At 40.3% G+C, this 24,041-nt stretch overlaps 2 protein-coding genes across 2 annotated transcripts in view; one reads left to right on the forward strand and one right to left on the reverse strand.

Annotated features, from left to right (window-relative positions):
* Window positions 1-24,041, forward strand: part of TG (thyroglobulin) — a 159,382-nt gene that overhangs the window by 95,759 nt on the left and 39,582 nt on the right. The gene's annotated exons all lie outside the window — the stretch shown is intronic.
* SLA (Src like adaptor) lies at window positions 168-23,244 on the reverse strand. Its single transcript, XM_009919210.2, has 8 exons — window positions 23,008-23,244; window positions 17,732-17,825; window positions 11,426-11,525; window positions 7,968-8,054; window positions 6,502-6,605; window positions 5,147-5,278; window positions 3,060-3,192; window positions 168-2,091 (listed from the first exon to the last, which is right to left on the reverse strand). The coding sequence occupies exons 2-8, from the start codon at window positions 17,790-17,792 to the stop codon at window positions 1,872-1,874; spliced, it is 837 nt and encodes a 278-aa protein (XP_009917512.1). The 5' UTR covers window positions 17,793-17,825; window positions 23,008-23,244; the 3' UTR covers window positions 168-1,871.

Genomic DNA, 24,041 nt, shown 5'->3' on the forward strand with positions numbered 1-24,041 from the left:
TTACCCCTTCCCACAGAGCATGTTCCAAGTGCTGCCCAGTTACACGGGCTCTTGGATTCTTTAGTTGTGTTCTGCCAAAGATACCTTCTGCAGTGCCATTGCAAGACTGGGTGTTTGTGCTAGTTGCACGCTAGGTTTACCATTTTCTAGAAGCAATACAAAGTAACTACTGGATGTTATTTTAATGAATAAATACAAGTCATGACTTAGAAATCTGTAATGCTCCCCATATACATTTCACTGGATAAAATGCAGTCACGATAACATATTAATGATCAGTAACAGTAATGAGATTATACAAACACCTAGAGTTCCTGAGTTCATTTTGCTTTGTGGTGTTCAATGTTTACCAGTCAAATTACATTCATCCTTTAAGTTCTGAAATATGTTTAAATATGCTGTGAACTACTTTGATCTCTGAATCTCTCTTGCTAGTGCAAATGATCTGTTACAAGATCTAAAAAGCACGCAGATTTGTGCTAAGAGGTATTTACAGAGAGGAGATATATAAGTATATATAAAATTCCAATTCCCTATGTCTCCAAACCTTCATTACGCAAATCTGTGCAAAAAGGTATGACAGAATATTAGGTTGAAAAGATCTTGGCTCGAGAACATAGATTGCAGTATTTTACACACCCAGATGTGAGTGACTATTTGATTTAGAAAGCAATCACGTCAGGTTCAAAGGACCACGCTAACTGCTCTTTGTCACATAGCAAAGGGTACATACATATGGAAAAAATCCCTAATTTGTGACATTTCAGATAACCCAGTTATAAATCTTGAAGCAGTTCGATGAAATGCATCATTACTATTTGACATAACTGTCTTCAGACAAAAAATTCAGAAAACTCGTTAACATCCACTGTTGCTGATGTGCTCTTTTAGTTTATTTATTTTAAAAAGCTGCTCTTAATATAAATATTATACATAAATATGGGGGTGTCTTCAGGAGATGAGGTTAAAATGTGGTCCTCTACACATAAAAGGTCACAACTTTGCAAGCCTACCTACCTTTGCAGTTAGGCATGATATTACCACATTTTACTTTTCACTTAAAAACCCCTTTGTTCTCTGTTGCATATCTGCTAGACTGTGAGCAGCTGAGTTATGCTTTTAGATATGTCTGTACTCCCAGCTCAGGGCTAAGCAGGAACTGCTTTTCTCAGTGAGTTAAGCCTGTTCTTAACTTTGTGACCACTTTGTGACATCACAGGCCATTACCAGTAGTTGAAGGAAATGCCACTTGGGAAGTCAATGATTTTAGTTTTTTCCCCTAAAAGACAAAAATGACAGAAGTATGGAGTCACTATAATCAGGTGTTTCTTGGATGCCAGATGTTAGATACTTTCTTGGGGTTATTGACGCCTTTCTGATCCATTGTCAATGACAATGAATTATGCTGTATGGACAAGACAAAGGCTCCTTTTCTCAACGTAGGTAAGTTCTGTAAAGATGGTTTTCAGCCTTGTGGAGAATACCAAAGTAAGACTTAATTTAAGTTCTTGAGCTGTAGTTAGTCCTTGCCTATGCAGTCACCTTTGTACAATGGTGGGCATCAACCTTGCTGAAGAGTCATCTGCCTCACTTGGCTCTTGACTTAGAGTCTCTCTCAGTTTATCCTGCTTGTGAGCAGGTTCTAATATCAGGTGCACTGGGGACGTTCTCAGCATATGCCATGGCTGAGATAGCACCCTTAAGAAGGTCTCTAGTTAACATTCAGAAGAGGAAATGCAGAAGCTGATTTGATCATCAGCTGGTGTGCTTGTGTGTCTCAGCTGTCGAAGGACTGCAGGACCACAGAATGCTCTGGGTTTCCCTTCTAACCCCTCAGGCTTTTTTTTTTTTTTCCCCTGGTTGTCTTACATTTAGTCTTCATAGTATGTCGGTGGCAAGTGAAGGGTGCTCTTACGCTTGCTCCCTGTGTATATAAGAGATTGGGCTTTCTTCTTTCTGGTACTTGCAAAAGAAGCATTGTCATCCCCTGTTAAGGAGAGGTAGGAAGCGATACTTTCCCTCAGGCCATAGCTGAGACAAGAATCATCCATTGCTGCCAGGGTGCTTTCAGTATCTTCAGTGACCTCCAACCTTCAAAAGAACAAAATTTTGTTACTGTTTCAGCTACTTGAACTGAGCCTATTAATATAATATTAACAGTTGTTAAACCAAATGATGTTAATTTTGTTGTATAAAAAATTGCCTAGCTCATACATCACGAAACATTTCTGTCTCTTAGCGATTTTCTGAAATAATCACTACAACAGTAGTATCTAAATATTTTTCGGCATCTGGAAAGGAAATAACATCTGTATACTTTCTCTCTTCTTAATCTGTATGAAAAACGGCCTTGATACTGCACAAAATTTTCTTGCATTTGTAAGCAAATGAATATGCTTTGTGAAGGAAGGGTAGTGGAGGGAAATTTACACTTCAAAAGTAAGACGTGCTTTTGTTTCTGAAGGTGGTTGTTTCACCAGCTTCTGAAACCTGACCTACTTTCTCTAGCCCGCAGTCATGATATTAGAAATCTCATGAACCTCGAGCTGGGCTGTGTATTGAGACACACACAGCAGGAACGATTTATTCTGGGATAATGTGTTCATTGCACTTGTGCTGCTTCTTGGATGGCCACCATGTGAACAAGGGGGAGCTGTTTCTGACTCTCAGGGCTCACCTGTAAGCCATCGCACATTAGTGTGCCATTGATGGTGGACCTGACTAGGCTTTATGGCCTGGCTCTTACTCCTGTTCCCTTGATGGAAGGGACTCATGGGGCCCAAAGGGACCGCATATGTGGCCACACTCTTAGCTGGATAGGAGAAATGGTTGAGTGTTAACTATACTTTCTTTCAAAGTTAGACCAAGATGATCAGTTAGAGAGCTGGACATCCAGTTTTCATGGGTTAACCTGCTGTCAGCAGCTTTGAAGATTGTCTAGTCTCTAAAACTGGTCTCAAGAGAAGGAAATGGCTTTTTCTTCTGTGTTGTAGATACAAGTACATACGAGGCTGGAAAAAACCCTTGTTGGTTTTGGCAGCCTGTGTTCTATGTGGTACCTGTGAATATTTCTCCAGCTGAAGTTTTTATTCCGCATCACCACAGGAGGAACTTGATTCATTACGCTGTTGTTGTTAGTGCACTGGGTAAGACAAGGTGTTGTGAGGACACAGCAGAGACCATCAGCAACTTCTGAACAGGGAAATGAAGACACAGTTAATCTTTGCTCACTGTTTTCTTCACTGTTTTCCTTCTCTGATGCATGCTCAAATAAACAGTTTTGGACACAGTAGTAGCAGTAGTCAATAAATTGTGCATTCTCAGCAAGGACACTACCACAGGCTTAACTTTTTCCTTTCCTCATACCTTTGCCTTTTATTTACCATGGGGTATAATTCCCACAGTACAAGTAAGGAAATGAGACACAGAAAGATGAAGTGACTTGTCCAAAGTCTAGAAGGAAGTTTGTGACAGAGCAGGGACTTAAAACTAAGTTGTCTGAGTCCTTAGTGAGTTCTGCTTTTGCCTCCCATCATCTCAGCCATGCAAACAGAGTGTAAAATAGATGCAAGATGCAACCACTCAGATTGGGTTGTACTGCACCTATTCTGCTGTGGAACATGGCTATGGAATGAATCAAGGTTCACATGTTACTTTCATCTATGTTCTTTCTCTCTATCCTCTTCTCTTTGTTCCACTAGGAACATAGCATATGTTCTTCCACCCAAGTAGAGAACATTGTGGCTGAATGCCAGTGTTTTACCGCTCTGAACCTTATTTCAGGGTGAGATTCTGTATCTTCTCATGGTGGGGGAAGGAGGAAAGCTAAATCTCACTATGTCTCCTCTTACATCTATAACTCAAGTAAAAAAGTTAATTGTTACAAGTTTTAGGTTCCCCCCCCCCACACCGCCCTTGAATTTTAGGCTTTGATTGCTTGCTTCTTTCTAAATGGAGAAAGGCGTCAGCTAACTGAAATGTTAAAAAAAAAAAATCCTCTCCAAATTCTCACTCCTCTGTTTATATCATTGGACTTGAAAGTTTCTTTTGCATGTTTTGAATGTGAATATGGCTTTTCTCCCCAGTTTATCAGAGTACTCTTTGGCCAACACGCTTTTTCATTTACCTATGAGAAATGCAGATATGGTAGCTTTACACTTTTGAAATTACAGAGTACCCATTACTAATTAAAGCACAGAACCTATTGTTCTCTTGTAACTTTTATGCAATTAACTTATTGCAATCTTCCTTCCTCATTTTATAATGTTCTCATTTTAGTGCATGGTAACTGCAGCCACTTAATTGTGTCATTTGTCAAGTTCTCTCTCTGACACAGGTTAAATTGCCATAAATGTGGAAAACTATCACTGCAACAGGTGTCATCCGCTGGACTGATACTAGTCAAAATGACAGCTGAATCTAGATTTGAGCTAACAGCTTGAGCCCCTTGAGATAACTTCTGCTGATAAAATCCAGCCATACTCTTCTAAAGCAATAGGGAAGAAACTATCAACATTTCTGAGAATTTTCTGCTGCAGATAAGGTTGTGTAGTGTAGTAGTTCCTAACAGAAACGTGGTTGCAGAACCTGGTCTTGCATGTCCTGATGCTCTCTGTCTCTACGGTAAATAAATAAATGGCAGACGTGTCCATGCTGGTAAACAAAGTGAGCCAGGAGTTGAACTCTGGCCTTGGGACCCAGAACCATGACTTGCATCTATACAGCTTAACATTTTTGTACACCCAAACTTTGAGTTTAGCTGTGCTCTGGGAGGAGCTGGCCATCGCTGGCCTGTGCTAACCTCCAAACTGTATTTGAAAGTTGACTAGGAAGTGCTAGACACTAGTGTTTGGACCAAAAAGTATTATTGATATGGCCATACAATATCATATACCAGTACGGGCAGAGCCTATCTGTCTTTATTTAGCTGAGTTCTTGGGTTGCTTTCAGTTGTACTGTTAAGGGTAGCGTATTTATATTTAGGATCAAAAATAAAGTACAAGATATAAACCAAAAGTTTTTCCATTATTTGTTCTGTGGCAGTAGTTAGAAGTCTCGGATATAGGCAAAGCTTCTTGTCTGGACCTTTGACAGATAGTTTTAGAGTTGCCAGTGGAAAATATGTTTATTCTGCAGTTCTTTTTACCTGAGTAGTGATTCACAAGGTCTTCAAGGCACTGAAAGGTTTGCCGTGGAGAGATGTAATACCAGTTATTTGGAAGGCGGAAAATCCTGTAATGTTTCACTTGCCTGTGCCGCACCGACAAGGAATATAACCCTGGAGAAAGAGGAGAACTAATTACACCAAAGTAGGGCCCTAATTCTGGGTGGATAGCAGTGACTGCAACCAGAGTATCTGTAAAATGTGGTGCCATGATCCAAAAGGTCCCAGGAAGATCTGAAAAAAACTGAGTGGCCATCCTAATTTCTACTTACATAGTATACTTCATATATACTTAAGTATAACAAAGGGAATAAAGGGCCCAACTTCAGGGCCTGAGATTTTGATTGAATTTAGATTTCTGGTGTGTTTTTCCTTTATTTTTGCTGGTATGGGATTTTTTTAAATGGTGTAAAGGAAATAGGCCTTTACAGAAGTTGTTTGCCTTCCTCTGAAGAGGGGGACCAGACTTATGTGGTGGTATGCTGATTTAGTCAGTTCCCAATAATGTAGTAGCTGATACCTGATAATGCAGTCCTGGCAGGAGATGACAACTTAGATTTTCCTGTTTCTTTGTTTAAAATTATTGTGCAGCGTTTAGTTGGTAAGGACCCAATGTTGATCCTAAATTTCTTTGAATTTAATATAGGTATTATGAAACTAATTAGCCTGTGGTATGCAAGAAGTCAGAGTAGGTGATTTATTATTCCTTTCGAACTGTAGCATCATGATACTAGGATGTGTCCTGGTGCTTCAGAAAAAGGGAAGATAACACGTTGCACACTGGGAGATGAGTTCCCACTGAAGAGAATAAAAGTATAAAGTGTGTATAGTACAATTCCCATGTAGCAAAAGAATTGCTATGAAAGAAAATAAAATTGAAGGCACCTCATTTTTAAAAAGTAAATAAAAGAACAACCTGTTTATATGGGAAATGCACTTATCAGCCACCCCCGCTGCTTGGTGTGCATTTTATAGCTTCTTCGGGCAATCTTTTGTGGACCGCGGCAAAGCTGTGACTTTTCCTCCATTTGAAAAGTCCCACTGCCTAATAAGCTTTGCATGCGACCAAAGTAAATAATAGTGTTTAAACAACTGTGTCTTGTTTGTGCTGATGCCTGTGGAACTTTCCATGCCCATCGCTAACCCTGTTTCCAGCACCGCTCATAACGTAGGTGACTGGTGAAGACTGGCATGCTGCACTGGGTGCCTTTGCCTTCCCATTACATACATTTTCTGGTTTCAGACTGATCCATATGAAGCAGGACAGGGAGTGAATTAAAGACCCGTAAAACTGTTAATGCCTGAGATCAAGGGGGGAAAAAATCATATTTTCTCACCTTTCCTAGTTTCACTCTCTCTGATCATGAAGGAGCCGACCTTGGTGTTGGGTAGCTGTAGAAGTTCCTCTGCTTTTTCTCTTCCCAGCCCTTCAAATAACCAGCTGTGAAGCAGGAAAAAACAAATTCTGAAATTTGGACACCAGTGAAACAGAGATCAGCATGTGGCCGTGAAAGCGCAGCATTAGCCAGGAAAAGTGACTGCAAAAATAACACTGTGGCTTTCTGTATTTATTCTCTCAACTATGTCCAGGCATATTTCCCCAGTTTATGGAGAAAAACTCGCTCTCTTTGAGTTCCATTAACTTTTGTGAGACTAAGAGAAGAGTGAATAAAGTTTGGACTTATTAGGGAAAACAAAACCTTTCGAGTGGCCTCGATTGGAATTGTTGGGGACATATCCATGTGGTATATTGATGGCATATCTGTGGCATTATTTAAATTCCTCTTTTTCATTTAAACCACTTTTGTAAACCCTAAATTGTATTTTATTGTATCATAAACAAATGCAAAATAAAACACAATTATTCTGCTTATGCTAGGGAACAGTCCAGCCATTTCAGTCAACTGGCTTTGTGGATAAGGGAAAGTGGAATTAGTCCTACTGATTTTCACCATAGCTTGGTGCGCTGCTGTATTTTGCCAAAGCTAGTGTCTACCTACGTAACTGAGCTTGCTCGGCTGGTGTAGGAGTTACTGGCATTTCATTTTAAAGTTGTTCTTGTGTGTTTGATCCAGTCTGCTATCAGAAAAATGGTCTTGGGGAAGCTTCAGACAGTAGCTTCCATTACCATATCTGTGCCCTGTCTTTGGGAAAGCATCTCTGTTTCAGGAGGATGTAAAAGCATATTAAAATTTAGGCACTTGCATAAGTCTCAGTGAAGTTCACAGTTCATATGCTTAAAATTAAACAGGTGTTAAAATGTTTGCCAGAAAAGTTTTAAGTGTGTGCTTTAATGTTTTTTTTTTTCCTGACTGGTGTCTAGGGCAACAAGAAACCTCTGAACCTTCCTTAGCTCTTCCAGTGTGAGAGTTTATGTTCTTGTAAGACTTACTAGTCTTTCTATTTGTTCTTTATGGTCTGTTTTTCATGAGCAACTCTAGCTTAACATTTAGTCTCTGTAAATATTAAAAAATCTTGCTAAATAGGGTCTCTTTATCAATGTCTTAAAATTAGAGATCAGTCCATGCAACAGAAGTATTTTAAATATCTTATATGACATTTGAGGGGTTTTTGACCCTTTGCAACATTTAAAACTAGGATTTTCCTTTTCATATAAACTAAACTTAGATGTGGATTTGATATTCTCAGATTTCAAAGGACCTATTTTAGACTGTCAATAAATAAAATTTCTGTCTCTCCTAGTCACTGTTGGCATTGTTTTGATTATGACCCTGAGTAAGTAATCAGGGCAGTATATGTAGAAATGTAGTGGTGAAAGGCTATAGGAAATGCATTTACTTACCCGTGGTAAACCTTTGCTACATATTTTCCTGGAATATAGTTTTCTCGACCTGTTGTAAGGGAATGGACTCTCCACCACCCTCCTTCACTGTGAAAGCAAGAGAAGGGATATTTTCAGATATACTTTCAGAGCTTGTCCTCATTTTAGAAGCGAGTTGAGACATACACAGTAGCCTGTAACCTTCTGTCTGTGTTCCTGAATCTACGTATTCAGAAAGGGCCCCAAGTTTGTTTCATTTAGAGTAGTTCCATTTCTAAACCTACATCAGGGTTAAATTTGGACACAGAAATAAGCTACATTTGTTCCATTTAAATTACGTAAGTAATAAAATATTTTTCTGTAGTTAAAAGAAGAAGGGTAAATACTCAGTGGTTAAACCATGCTGTGCTCTGCCTTCCCACAGCTAGACTTGTACTGGTATCCAAGATATTCAGCTTAATGGCTGAGTATGCTGTGTCTGGACAGCCCTGTAGTTACTCCTGTAACATCAGGGTAGAGACACTCAGCAAATGGACCCTGCCTGCCTGGGAACAGGTTTTCAGTCTAACAGAACCTGGTTCATGGTTTGCTCTTCTCCTTTTCTTCAATGAGTTGCTGACCAGACTCAAATAAAAAAGACCTCATAGCTGAAACTAGGTGACTAGATGTATATTTTTTCACAGATATATCTTAGGTTCTTGCTGTGATGCTGAATGCTGGCTTTGGCTTTTGAATCCCTTAGGAAGGGCAGGGTAAGAAGAATTTTCACCAGGATGCTGTGGAGCTTTAGTGATTACTGTAAGGATGCTGATGATTGATGGGTTCTCTCCACCTTTTCCTTTCACAGTTTGGATCTAAATAATACTGTGTCTTGTATTTGAATGCTGGTTTTGTGGATGTTCATATAAATGCTCCCAAATAATGCCTGGACTGCAGACCAGAGTCTCAATGTATGTCAAATGAGCTAAGTTGAAAACACTTAGGTTAAACCTCCTGAGTTATAACCACTGGGACCATGGTCCAGAATGTATATGCTGAGGGAAAAAGGGAAGTGTCTACTGCTCAGAGCTGGAAATTTCAGGGCCCCTCAAGTTTTGTTTGTGGTTTTCCAGATGACATGAAATTATCTATAAGAAGGTTAGGTTATTTTGGTTTTTTTTTCCCTGCAACTCTCCCAGATAGAACCAAAAATTGCAATAACAAAAAAACCCCTGAGAGATTCAGCATCTCCCTCTCTCCCAAATGTAATATTACTAACCCTGAAAAATCTCTGTGATGATTAAAAGTCCCAAAGCAGCACATCTCTCCTTGGGCAGGAGCCACAAAAATTAGGTAGACTGGGGGGATCATTGGAGGACATCTGCTTTGACTGCTGCCAGCTAAATTCAGTTGTTCATCTGGTAATGAAAGGTGCCTGACAAGTGTGGAGAGTGAGAAACTGTGCCAGTGGTACTTATCCTGCCAACGCAGAGCAGTCACAAACATCTGTGAAGAGTTATATTTTCTATGGGGGTTCCATATATCATGTTCCTGGCAGAATTGGTGGGGCTGATTGCCTCTACCCATAATAACTTTGGTAGAAGGCTGAAAAGCCGCCGATATTATAGCGGTACATGCTGCCCACTCGTGCTGGCTTCTCCGTGGTGACTCCTCATCACTTGTGCTCTGGTCGTGCCTGCCGTGCTACTCTTCTCTTCCACTGCATTTTGCTGCTTTGAATGACTTGAGAAAAAGTTTATACCTACAGCTTACGTGCGGCAAGAATAATCTGCAGGCAAACGGTTCCTATGAACATCAGCACGTACCCCAGTAGGGAAGAACAGGTCCGTCATTAGGACGCTGTGCCTTGCATAGAGCATTGGAGTGTCTTGTCTTCTGTGAACAAGCTGATTCAAAAGAGGAGGAGGAAAGTTCCTATCAAGGCTTGCTTGGACTCTTATTTACTATTAGGAGAAGCTCTTGATCACTGCACAACAGACAAACGTGATAAATACTGCTGCTACAGAAGCCTAGTTCTTTTAGAAGTTGTTTGTCCAGTAGATCATACTATGCAGCACATACATGCATATGATACACCACACTTATAATTCCCATTGATACAGGCATATGTAGTTATGCGGTGTCGTGAGGGCTCGTAGGTGTTGGAAGCTGGGAGTGAGGCTTTAAGCTGGAATTTCCAAGCTAAAGCAATGGTTGTACCATGTCGTGTGTGTTACACAAACTGCAGAAAGGTTTAAACAGCTAGAAGTTACCAGAGAAGAATTTCCCTGGTTTGGGGAAGCTCTCCATCAGCAGAAAATTCTTCTAGTGGTATTGCCTGAGCCTTGTGACCTCTAGGTTCAGGGAGGCAGGGAAAGCACTTTGTCAGCAGAACATAACTGCAGCCATTCTGGGTCAGACCAAAATTCCGCATAGCCCCGTATGTTGTTGCTGACAAAGGCCATTGTAGGTCATGGTGGCCTGCAGAAAAGTCCGGTAATTCATCAGCTGTCTGTGATACATCTCTTGAGTACTTCTGTCCTCCAACTATATGACGCTCTGACTTCTTCAGGTAGAGAATTTTTTTTAATGAATTTAGAAATCCTCAGGGAATTTCTCTTCTCTGAATGTGCCTGGTCTCCCCTTGAATCCATCTGCTCCACCAGCTGCAAAAATGAAATCTTTCATTTCTGTTTAAGCAGTGCAAGTTTAAGCACAGTGGCTGTGGGGCTAAGTAACTTCTAGGAGGTCACTGTGAGCCAATACAAGCTGTGTATAAAAGAATTTCAGGGCTTCTAGCTTCCATTTTTCAAGAAGTGTGCTCACTCTTGTGTGTGGCAATATTTGCACTATGCTTTAAGACAGTCAGAACTAGTGCTCTTAAGCCTGCTTCCTTCTGGGGCTCATACATCTTTGAGTGGAACTGACTAGGAAATCTTTGACTTTTTTTTCGCCACTAAGAAAATGCAAAATCAATTTAAAAACTTAAGGAAAAAAAAAAAGTGTGGGTTTTTTTTTAATTTTTGTTAGTGTTACCTTAAATCTAGGGTAAAATTCTAAGACCTGATTGTCAAGGAGTTGTTAGATAAAGAGGGTGAGAAAGAAAATGAGAGACACACCTGGCATACAGAAATTCAGAATAATTTTCCTTTTCTATGTGATGCAAACTATTTTTGCTCTTACTCTGTTTTCCACTAACATGGGGGGGACACTTTCTCAGAAGAATTTTTCAAAGCAGAATTCTGGGTTGAGTCCTACTTTAGAATAGAGTTTGAATCCAGCTTCAGAAACCATGTCAGAGGAATACAGGGATCAAAGAACAATCTGAAATCCCAAATCCTTAAACTATAGGGAAATTTACACCATGGCTAAGCAAATTCCTTGCAAATTCTAAACTCAGTTCATTTTGCCGAACTGCATCCAGCTTGGGCTGGATGCATAAAACAGAGCTTTGCATCAATTTTAACAAAACCTAATTTAAAAAAAATGAATCAACTTACTCTGATAGCACACGTAGTTTTTCCCCTACGTGAAATATAGGTTGGCTTATGTCTGCTGAAGGATAGTCATAGAGGACAGCAAGGAAATCACTCTCCTGACCTGTTAAAGAAGAAAGAAAATGTCACTCAACAACAAGATAGAGTTCTGAAGCAGAAATGGATTTCTCATTATATGTCACAAATTACATAGTAGGTCAAATGGGAAAAAAAATCTCACTGAAATGTCGCTTGGTAAACATAAAGAGCTAAAGATGAGCCTATAACTTTATAAGAAGAATGTGAAGATATTAGAAATTAAAAAAGTCAATTGGTTAATTGTAAGCAACTAAATTTAGACCACTTTTTCTAGTAATTACCATATTTAAAGGACATACTCAGTTTGAAACTAGCAAAATTAGTAAGTATTTACAGTATTAGGAAGTAACGCCGTTTGATTAATGACACTGTCTCTAAATGCCTCCAGCTACAATTTTGAGCCAAGCTAATGCATTACATTTAGGGAAAGGAAGATGCATGTCGAATTGTTCCATCATTTAACACCACTGATACTTTCCAAAGGTATGAAATCAGTTTAGATCAAGGGCAATGAGAGTTGGGCCATTACTGTCCATTTCCCATCACTTTTTAAAATCAGCTTGATGAACAGCCAGAGCACTTTGTTCTCCCCCCTTGTGTGGAAACTGCACTAGAGGTCGCACACGATGCCCTTATCTTCAATTAAAGAACAGAGGCAACATGGGTGTTTACAAATAAATCATTGTACAGCTGCAATTTCCAGAAGCGAGGTCAGTAAGGAGATAAGAAGACCTTTTACATCAGCTGAGACGACTCTGGGCCTTGCAGCACTGTGTAGGACACGTGCTGAGTCTCCTGGGTTTCTGAAGGATGGAGGAGGCACTTTGCACAAGACTGGGACTATCAAACGTGCAAGAGCTCCTCATCCAGCAGGAATCCGTGGTGCCCCACAAATGCTGACGGGTGGGAGATTCAGAAATGTGTCATGCTGGGTGTTTTGAGCTCTTTGACAGAAGTCCTGGCAAGAAGGATTGTGAGATACAGTGCCTGCGTTTCTCCTGGAAGTGGGTCCCTTCCCTCTCCACCGGCACACGGGGAGACAAAGCTTTCCCTCTGCCTCCAGCAGGATCAGCACTCCGTTCCTTAGTAATACCATCTAGCAGTATGTTAGCAGAGGTGGTTTGATCTCCACACTTGCCTACTCTGTGCATCTCAACATGTGCAAAAATGGGAATGAGTTTGGGGGGGAGCGAAAGAAATTACCCAGAGAGATAGACACACTTCTGTATCTTGTTAGATTTTCTTGTTTAATATAGATTCCTCATCAATTTGTCTTTAAGGAAGATTTTTTTTTTTTTTAGGGAAACCTAGAAACAGCATCCTGAATGAATGCTGAGACTGACTGTGTTTTCAGCATCTGTGTCCCAGGGCCTTACAAATAACTCACAGTGGTAACAGTGAAAGGCTGAAGGAAACATGCAAGCCTGCAGAAAATAAATGTTTTCGAGAGGAGAGATTTTACACTTGTTATCCTTACAGCAGTGATAATAAGAATATAAGTATTGAGGAAAATATTCCACATCTGTGGTTTAAAGGAAATAAAAAGCACTGTTTTCTCAGTTCATTTTGAGTATCTGTTTGTTGTTATCTTATAGGGACTTGTGTTATGCAAAGTAGTGGGTCGTTTTACCTTAATATTCAAACTGACTGTAAGCATTTTCAGTCTTGCTAGCCTTTGCCCATTCAAGTAGCCCCATAATACAATTAGTGAGCATCCTTATGGATGCATAGATGTGGAGTCTGGAACAGGCATTGATTAGTTGGACATTGTGTTTAGTATTAGTATTGCCATGGTTTTCTTAGTTGATTAGTGTCACTGAATTAAACAGGACTAGTCCAGTACCTTCATATTTATCAGCCAGCCACTGTGATTAGTCTACTGTAACTTATTATACAATTAGTTCAACTATACTGAAGAAATTCTGTGCTGAGCATGCTTTTGATTGCTTCTCTGTTCTGCACTAAAAATTAAGAGATGGCTTCTCTGTCTATGAAACTGCTTAGTACCTGAGGCTAACAAGACCTAAGTATCGGTGCTGAGTCTTTTTCAACAAAGCAAAATCTTTAACCAGGACTACAAGAAATATATGCCAGAAGGTACATTGTAAGAACTGCAGAATGAGGATAAAATGCCGTCACCTAATTTCTCATTGCAGATTGTTAGACAGCAGTTCTACATGGAATGTCACTTTTTTAGCTTAATGACAATGCCTTTAGCAATGTTTTTTTTTTTAAACTTATGCTGTTTATTTATAAATGTTTTGTTTCCATACTGAAAGGGTGGAAAACAAGTGCTTTTCTGCTGTCCTTCCTTGCGTACTGGTGGTTTGCATTTTGTTATGCATGGCAGGGTACATGAGTTTACTCTAGCAAGACCTGTGTTACTTTGCTTACACTTTCATCTTTATATTCGTTTTTGTTTCAATTTTGCATGTTAATTTGTAGTTCTGAAAAGGAAGGAATTAATCATAGTGTTCACTGCCACATCCATGCAAACGTTACCTCTTAAACTACATGTACTGATATTAGAGTGAAAGTAAAGGGGTTTTGTACTACTCAAAAACTTTCGACTCTCCTACTCCACAAAAAAGACCTCATTTTAATTGGTATTTAAATCAAACCTCATTGGGTTTTTTGGTCATGTGAAGTACTCCACTGCACTCTACAACATTTTACAGAACCCATACTAGCTTCTTTCAAACACAAAAGCCTCGAAACAGGGACTAAACAAATGACACTGTTTCTCCACACCTAAATTTCACGGTGATCTAATAGATTTGATCTGCTGAGCTCCCCACACTTTTAAGTTGTAAAGAAAAAAGATCTGCCTGAGTTTTTCTAACACAACCTCTCCTCCGCAGTGCGAGTGTAGGTTACATCTGAAATGGAACAACTCAAAAGTTAAGAGTGGAAAGATCGAAGCACAGTCATTTCCACTGAATCAGGTGTTAATTCTGGTGGGGGTTTTTTGGGAGTAGAAAATGAATATGAAATACATGCTAATTTTAGATGTCTGCATCCCTGGATATCTTGCAAAGTGTGAGACTGAATATTGCATGCTTCAAATTATTCATTGTGAATGGACTACGAAGCACTATTAAGAAAGAAAGGAGAGCATAGGCAAGGCATCCAGATCCAGCTCATCACCCTCGAAAAACGCTGTGCTGTGCACCGGTGTGCTCCACGTCTGGAGTGGGAAAGAGCTGCTGAGAGCTCAGCTCCCTGCATCATCCCAGCTTTACTGTCCAGCAGAAAGAATATGTTTTATGGCACGGCGTGTACCAGAGAGGGTAAAGGAGGGCACTCGTGTGTGTCTGGGAGGCTGTCTGTACAGCAGCCGTAAGGTGTGGCTGCAGAGTCACACTGACATACCCAAATTAGATCTAAACCAGCCAGCTTGGGAACTGAGAGTTATGCAGGTGCAGCTCAGTAAGGATTAACCCTCGATTCAGGGTCACAAAGGAGGAAAGAGGAAGGGGTGGGCTCACAAACCCTGACGATCCCTTGCTGCTGTAGCTACTCTGTTATCAGTACCTAGGTTATATCAGGGATGCCCATACCGTGGGCTTTCAGATGGAGTGCAGTCATATTTGGAGTCCAAATGTCTCCTTGGAAGATGCAGCTTATGCACTGTTCCCTTTCCTAGGACCAAGACTGAAGCACTGGAGGTGAGGAAAGCAGAAGGTTTTGCTTTCAGTGCAGCTCTGAGGCAGCATGAGGGGCTTATAGGGCTCTGATGAACACATTCACGCTGCAGATCGAATCTGCAGACTCCACTTATCTGTTTCCTTCCCACTTCTTGTTGGATATTCTTTCCCTTCTTTTCACTTTTGTTTCAGTCCTTCATTTTATTCGGTCTCACTGAAGTGAGCCCGTGTAAAACCTGCTTTTCCTAATAACTGTTTGGACTGTTCTAAGTCTGTAGATTGGATCCTCCACCTCATTTAAATCAAAGGTGGCTGTTCCTGGCCTCAGGGAAATCTTCTGTGTTTGGTGATGTCATTTGGATTTTGATCTGCTCAGGAAGAAAAATAGATGCAAACTCACTGTATTAACCCCAATATATGCTTTTAGTACCAAGTTCCTTTTCAAAAGTCTGTTTTCATTGGATTTGGATGACAGTACTGATGTCCGTATTCCCAACTTTAATTAGCAACATCTAAGCCATTATGAAACATGCTGGTCCGATCCAGACTAAGAGTTAGATCCAAAGAGCTATGCAAGCTGTTAAATCAGGATAACTTGGGTTGTAAGGGACCTTTAAAATTCATCTAGTCCAAGCCCCCTGCAATGAGCAGGGACATCTTCAACTAGATCAGGTTGCTCAGAGCCCCGTCCAACCTGACCTTGAACATTTCCAGGGATGGGGCATCTACCACCTCTCTGGGCAACCTGCTCCAGTGTTTCACTGCCCTCACTGAAAAAAATTTTTCCTTATATCTAGTCTGAATCTACCCTCTTTTAGTTTAAAACCGTTGCCCCTTGTCCTATCGCAGCAGGCCCTACTAAAAAGTCTGTCCCCATCTTTCTTTAAGCCCCCTTTAAGTACTGAAAGGCTGCAATAAGGCCTCCCTGGAGCCTTCTCTTCCCCAGGCTGAGCAACCCCAACTCTCTGAAGCTTGTCCTCATAGGAGAGGTGTTCCATCCCTCTGACCATTTTTGTGGCCAAAAAGCCGCCTTTGGGTGCTTAGACATAGGTATCTGGTGCAATTTCAGCTGTGTGAGTGTCTGAGACGTCCCTGCGGCCTTGGCAGATGCCACTGCAGCTATGGGAGACTTGTTCCCTCCCCAGGTGGCAGCAGCAGGTCAGGCAGGATCTGACGAAGCACCTTTCTAGATGTGCTAGACATGTAGGAGAGTGCAAGTAGATCGAGCCCTGAATTCCTAAATGGGTAATTTCCCCTTGCAATTGCTGTGCTATCGAAGTTTGCTGAGTTATCTTGTAGGGGTACGTTCTATTTACATCACTTGAAGGGATGCACTTGGCTTTAGCCCTGATAAATCCTGACTTTATCATGTGCAGGAGCAATACAAACCTGGTCACAGCCATGGCAGCGACCCCTCACTCCCTTACTCATCAGCAAGGTCCTGCTCTGAGTGCACGCGTGTCTCTGTTTTGATGGTTATGGTGTTCATGACAGCAGTTGGTGGGAATATCAACATAAAGTATTCTTCTTTGTAAAAAAAAAAGAAATTGTCAGTTCATGTTATGGGCCTCTGAGTAGCCATTAACAGTATTTGGTCTCTGCTTTATTAGGACCTACGGCTACACAGCTGCCCGTATCAGTTCTTGGCCATGCTGAAACCAGGGCTGGGTTTCCTTCCAGCACTAATGAAACCAGGCGGATTCCCTATCCTTATAATAATGAGCAGCCCAAGCGGACCATCTTTCATGGAGAACCCCAAAATTTTGATTAAGGCTTTCCACCTTACAAAAACAACAAACAAACAAAACTAAAGCGCAAAAAGAAAAACCAAAACTGTTTTCTCTTCCTCACCTATGGGGAGTGATTTATTGCAGCTCTTCTACCAGCTGTCTCTTGTATTGCAGCATGAGAGCTGAGGCTGTAGTAACTCTCCACCTACTTGCAGTTTGGGAGTAGCAGGTCACTGAATCCCTCTTGCTTTTCCCCTCAGATGCATGACCCTTGCCAGCCTATGGGGGGGGACTTTGCAACCTGATTTTTTCACGTGTGGATGCATAGGGCAGATACGTTAGATCCCCCTTTGGCAGTTTGGCCTGTGAAATGTGTATTTCTGTATAACCTTTACTGATAAACCTGGTGACACGTTGTCTATGTGCTACTTTTAATGTGACTGCCTAACAGTGGACTTCAGGTTCAGTGCAAGCATAGCATTATAAAGGTTTTTAACCTTAAATGAAGCAACCCCAAGTTTCAAGAACAAATTTTTATATAATATCACATGCTAATACATCAAAACAATACAGTATTTCTGGTTTCTGAAATAGTGCTTCAGTGCTTTTTGTATTGGAAGGAACATCTTTCAAGGAGCACCAGCAAATAATGGTTTTAACATTTGGGCTTTTTAATTAACGTACTTCTTGGAAAATGAGCTAGAACGTACCTAAAAATAAGCACTGTCTAGAGGATGCCCTCCTTCTCCCACAGCAGTCACGCACTTGCCTGCTTTTACAGGAAGACACATGGATGAATGTACCATATATTCAGAGCATCTTTTTCTCTTGAAAGATATTAAACGAGTGCTTACCCGTTTGGCTTGGCACATTTGTTTCTTCGGAGGCTCTCGGCGTTTTTACAGTATTTCCCATTGCGCTCTCTAATTCCGTCAAAGCTCTTCAGAACTAAATCAAAGGAGACGTTGAAATTAAACATCAGAATAACACCTGCTGTGCCAACAGATGAGAAATGACCTAGTTTGGGTGTCTCCAGTTTTATACAGTTTTGCTTTTGAGAACTCTTGTGTCAAATTCATGTGAGAGTTTTACATACTTGCTAAACTCTCACCACTTGGTGCTTTTATCAGGGGAATAGCAGAAAACCACAGCTAGGGAAGTTGCTCAGAAGAACGCAATGTAGTAAAAGTTTCCATTACCAGAACCTCAGCACAATAGGAAGTTACAGCAAAGCCATGCCCGTACAGTCATTTCATATACAAAATGTTCTTTTCAGCATTTGGAGTTCTGAAGCTACAAAGAAATTAATTAGATTGATGTGTCTGGTTTTCAGCGCTGTTGTGTATGTTATGTCGCTTTATTGCTGGACTCCAAGAACGTTGTTCGGTGTAGTTTTTTTCTGATGCAGTTGTGCCCTCAGCGAATGTAGGCAATGTTGTTTTTCCTCTTTCTTTTTTTACTTAAGTAACACCTTGCCTCAAAATGTTTGATCTCAAAACACTCCCCCTACATAAAGTCAGTGGTGCAAATTCTTCAGATACTTGTCTTAAAAAGTCTTGGTGGATGTACAGGAAACGGTATCAGACAATTGTGGAAATAAATATTGTGAGGGGGACAGTTCCTTCTCATGGCTTTATTGCACCCATCCTAATTCTACCTGACAGGGGACAGAGAGAAAAACCCTTTGGATGTCAAAGGTGTCTCATGCTAGGGTATATTTTCAAAGGCAGAGGAGAATAAGCTAGATATGTTTGAAATTGTACATTAAAGCAAAATAACTCAACACCACTTGCTGATAGGTAATTATTTTTAAAAAATATATTTCTGACAGTTGCCCTGTGAAAATGATGACAGGAGCTCTAGCAGCATAATGGAGGTATTCTGCATCTTTCAGTCTTTTCTAGCTTAATTATTTCAAAGATGATTACTGCCTTTGGTATGCTGCTCTTTACTTACAACAGGCTAGAGCCCGACAGTTCTAGCTGGAGAGGTGTCTAACTTGAGAAGTGGTACTGCTGAATCAGTGAGACTTTATTACTAATTGTCTTTTGGAATAAGATCGGCAGAATTGAGTGCATGGCTTAATAACGTAAATTTTGATGTCATACAGCGAGTTCAGGAAGACACCCTATAGAATAAAATGCCGTTCAAAAGAAAGAGAATTCGTCTCTTATCAAATGCAAGTAAATCAGTGCTAAAACAGATGGTAATGCACAGTTTGACTCTACCTCATCTGATTTCAAGCTTCTTAGTCCTTGTTCCCAAAGGCTTTTTGCTAGAAGTCTCTATTTCATGGGCCAAATGGCACATTACCCTTTCACTGTCTGCACTCAGGAACTAGCTTGTGGCACATCTGTAGGATGCAGCTGTGCCAGCGTCTTTCTGACAAGTGTCTGAAATCTGCTTTTGCAAGAACAAGAAACTGTTTCATTGCCTGATGTAAGAAGTCTAGAAGCTGAATAAAAAAGCAGCTTTAAATTTAAATAAACTATTTGGGTATTCATGTTTGAATAAAAGGGTCTCTCTTCATAGAAAACACAAAATCATTCTCCATTTAAATGCATCTAAGTTTCTAAAACTGAAATCAGAATTCATTTTGGCAGGCACTGTCTACTTGCAAGATTATAATTTCCTGAACTAACTATGAATATTTTTTCACAAGACCCAATTTTAATTTCTTCAACATTTTTCTCAGTTGTATCCCATCAAGAATAAGAGGTATGCTCATAGGAATAGTGCAGCCAGTACTTTGGCTACAGCTATTATAGAAGTTCCTGGCTCATCTTCAAATTAGGCATCAAAATTTCCTGGGCATGGCAATAGAGAGCTCAACAGGGCTGAAAAAATCAGCCAGAGAATTGAGATAAATACCTGTACAGGTTACCTCCACTGAGCTCTGTGCTGTAGTAGCTGCATTTTTGCAGTACTTAAAAAGGGCAGTTCAAATCTGGCTAAGTGTATAGTAAGCAAGCTGCAGTTACCTAAAATTTTGTGCAATTCCAGATAGGTGCCAAGCATGGCAGCGTAAATATCTTATGCCCATCTATAACTTTAACACATGCAATTGTTATTTAGATGATAACAGTACTTGAATTTTGTGTCACAAAAGTATGGAAAAATAAAAATAATAGAGTCCTACCTCTATATACCCCTTTATTCTGGGTGTTGGTATTTGAGGGCCAGGAGAGCAAGTCATCCTACTGGCAGACTTGTAACAAAGTGCTTTCAAGGGCTTTTTTCCTACTCTTAAGACACAGGGGATACAATTTTCAGGTGTGCCTGAGTCACTCTGGAAAGTGATATGTAACATTTGTACGTGATGGAAAGACTTCTGAAAACTTTACCTCACACTTACAAACTTTCTAAAAGCATGGCACATTTGAGCAAGACGCCTTCATATTCCTAGATGGTATTTAGGGCTCTAAACTCTAAACGTTGCTTTAAAAATACCTGAAGTGTGTTTGAAGGTTTGCTCATATGTAGTTTGTAATTAAAGCACTTGCTGTCTAGTCCAGATTGGATTAAGTACCGGACAATGGGCATGTGCCTACTTTGTGTTTTTGCAGAGCACATCCCAAACTGGCCTGGCTCACTTCTGCCATACTAATCATCGTTCTTCTCAAAGGACCTCTGAAGTCAACAGGAGAGAGCATGCAGCTCAGTGCTGCTACTTTAAATGTGGAAGAATCTGACTTACGGAAAATACAAATGTTATTAAGTATTTACAGTAACAGTGAAGAGCAATGACGTTTTGGACTTTGATGTCACTGGCGTGACAGTTTGCTGTCTCTCATTATATTTTCCATGCTGTTTTACTGCCATTAATTACCGTTGGTGACAGCATAAAGTCTTGAAAGGGACTGAGAGTTCAAGCTGTTCTCTAGACTCGTGGCAGAAGTGTTCAATGAAAATAAGCAAATGGAAAGCTGTGACCGCTGCTGTTCAATCACTTATCCAGAGTGATTAAAAGGAAAATGACAGATATCAGACTAGGTTTTACCACTAAGGCCGCTTGTCATTATACGTTTGGGCAGAGTAAAGGTGCCTATAGTCCAGTCAAAGATGGTGGAGTGAATGCCCTGAGGTATGGCTCAACTCTCAGACATTTGAAAACGGGATGGAAATGGAAGAAACTGGAAGTTTTGTTTGAAATGGGGCAGGGGGGGTGCAAAAGATTATTTCAACTTCATCACTGGCAATGGCGTATCACTGGTTTTAGAGTAACAGTGTATGAATCGGTATCTGGGTATTTCTAAAACAAGAGTGCACATGATGCTTCAGAGCATGCTAGAGCTTAATGGCCTAAGTAGCTTGTGCTCGCATCGAGTATTGGCAGTGCAATACAAATCCATTGTATCACTGTATGATAAACTGCATGGTGGTTTTCTGAAATTTTGAGATACTCCGTAAAAATAGACTTACAGGAAACTGTAGAGCATCTTGTGGCTGAGCCGATTTTTTATCATTTAAGTCAATAGCGGAACAATAACAGTTTTAGAGATGATATTCTTTTGAAATGGCGAATCTGCTCCAGGCACTGCATCTCACTTAAACTTGGTGACAGAGCTTGGAATACGAGTAGAGGTGGAATCCCTCTGTCGCAGAAGCAGATAATTATGCCAGTTCCAAAGAAAATTGTTCACTGAGGGTGATTTGGGAAGAATTAAGGGGAGGTAATAGACTCTAAGCTCATTTTGTCTTATCAACCCAAAGCCCCTTTGGGGTTGGAAGAGTGCAGCTGCTATTCAGCTTGGAGAAACCACTGTGCTGGTGAGCTGCAAACCAAACTCTACCTGCAGCTTTCCCCACTCCCAGGCCACCTCCTTGGGCTTGTGCAGAAATTTGATTTTAACCATTAAGATCACATTTGCAGTCTTCTAAGCTTTGGTCCTTCCTTCTGTCCCCTTTCCACCTGTGCACGTGCTGTTTAAGGAAAGCCGGTCTCTGCAGCCATAGCTGTTTGCAAACACACAACTAGTGGGATTTAGTGATCTTTAATGCTTTATTTTTGCTGCCAAAAGGACGGTGAGGAAACATCTACAGCCCCAGTCCTGCTTTGTGTCCTATTTATCAGTGGCAGAGCTCTCAGCAGAAACGAACTCTTCACCTGCCAAGACTTGGATCTCACTGACCTACATAGTAGGTCCCAAAAACCTGTGGTACAATTTACGCCTTCCGTTCCTGTGTGCAGCGCATGTAGCAATAATTTCCTCTCGCAGAATCTGTTCTCTGAGAAAATGCGCTTCTGGAGCAGTTAAATAACATGATGCATAGGAACCTCTGTCACTTTGTAAGAACTTTTTCAAAGTTATATTTAAAATGTTTGAAAATTAGTAAATATAAAGAAATTAAAGTAGTAAGAGAAATAAAAAGGCAAGATAAGCACCTGAGTAAAGCCCCTCTGCAAGGAATACTGCAGACTAGTAAAATTAGGACATTCATCATTCCTGAGATGCTATGCCTTATTTTATTTTTGTTACCTGACATTCACACCTATACAGCCAAGGTCTCAGAATTTAATTCTCAATAAGGTTCACAGGTAATGTCTGGATCCCATTTAGCTTGAAAATGAAAGCACAGGCATCCTGCTATTTTTCATGTGGGAAAAAAAGCAGCTTAGATTTCAGCAGCTGTATATTTTTTGGTGAATTTCCCTTACTTTGTCATTAATCCAAATAAACATCCTTTCAGCTTTGAGACACTTGTACCTTTGCACTGAGAAAGAACAATGTAATGCTGTAATCAAGGTAATTCACAGAAACATGCAACTATGAAACAACACAGAAATACCACATTATGCGAACTTCTAACACGTCGAATAAAAAGCCCACTAATCTGTGGGCTTGTATTTTGGGTTATAGCGAAATGCAGTTTGCTTCAGCATAAGGTCCTATGCACTTATCTTACTGTGAGCTTTCAGTAGAAATACTCCTTGTCCCTTCTATCTTTAGTACCATTCCTTATGCAAAGGATCAAGGCAGCCTTTTCTATTTCTACCTTTGGTGGTACTTGAAATCCATGGTCTGAGTACTGTCATTGTTAATGAAATAGAACTCCCGTTTATATAAATAAAATTGAAACGTTTGGTCCCGTATGCAGATAATCTAAAATGTATCAGAGCAATGATTACCTTTAAATGCTAGGCATGATATTCCAGGTTGCAGTGTTTCTCAAAAAAGCCGTAGTCATAATACTGCGCTTATGCTGCCAGCAAGGTTTAGCTGATCAAGTCAAGGAGCAGCCGGTCGAATGAGTGTGTTGTGAAGTTCACGCTGTCATGTAGAGCAGCATTTGCCAAACAGGCCACATACTTCCTCTCTGAGAAATAAGGAAGGCTCAAAGTGTTTGCAACAGATGAGGTTCCTGTTGCAAGTCACTACTCAAGACACTTTTTATCTATGGGCTGAAAAAAACAGGGAGGTTTTCAACATATTGCATCAGGGCTGGTTTTAGCAGATATAAAAAATGAGCAAAATAACTTGTTTTACGTTACGTACACAAAAAGGGTTTCTCTTTCTCTTTTTTTTTTCTTCCAGATTTATTTACCCAGAAATGTTCAGTCCCCAACTGTTTTGTTTTATGTAGTTTTGCTAGTTTTTTCAGACAGACAGGAAGAGGCACAAAACTTCATTTTCCACTCTTATTGAGCCTGAATGGGAATGCAAGATTTGCTTTATTCTTTACTCTGTACCCCAAAATACCTCTGTCTGCAAGTAATTGAAGCTCAGTATTAGCAATGAAAACATATGGAGTGAAAGCCTGTCTGTGAAGTACATTTTCACATCAGTTGTACAAAGTGCAGAAGCAGGAGCCTCAGGACCTCTCTCATCTCGGTGTCTGAGATGGGAAAACCAAGATACTAGCCTGTTAAATAACCTGACTGAAGTGACTCAGGAATATAGTACAGCAGATGTGAATATAGAAGTCAAATGGATTTATTGAGGTTTGCCCTTTGCTTTTATAATCAAGATGTGATCTGAAAGGCTCATATACCTAATTTTGTATACTAAAATTAAAAAAAAAAAAAAAAGCCAAACAAAACAAACAAAAAAAACCCTACCAGAAGACCCAGGAAACCAAAGCAGAGTTTCTGCTTCATGCCAGAGTAGCTCTGAGTAGATGCTCATTGTAATGCCAATCTGTTTGATGACAAAAACTAAAAGT

Source organism: Haliaeetus albicilla, chromosome 3, assembly GCF_947461875.1.
Source record: "Haliaeetus albicilla chromosome 3, bHalAlb1.1, whole genome shotgun sequence".
NCBI lineage: Eukaryota > Metazoa > Chordata > Aves > Accipitriformes > Accipitridae > Haliaeetus > Haliaeetus albicilla.

What these genes read in the sequence shown, in the direction of transcription:
- SLA (XM_009919210.2), bottom strand. Translation starts at nt 17,792, where the DNA reads ATGGGAAATACTGTAAAAACGCCGAGAGCCTCCGAAGAAACAAATGTG. An exon ending in AGAGAGTGAAACTAGGAAAG is followed by an intron (nt 5,279 to 6,501) that starts GTGAGAAAATAT and finishes CTCTTTCTCCAG; the next exon opens with GGTTATATTCCTTGTCGGTG. An exon ending in CCTTGTGAATCACTACTCAG is followed by an intron (nt 3,193 to 5,146) that starts GTAAAAAGAACT and finishes TTCCCTGTTCAG; the next exon opens with AAGTTGCTGATGGTCTCTGC.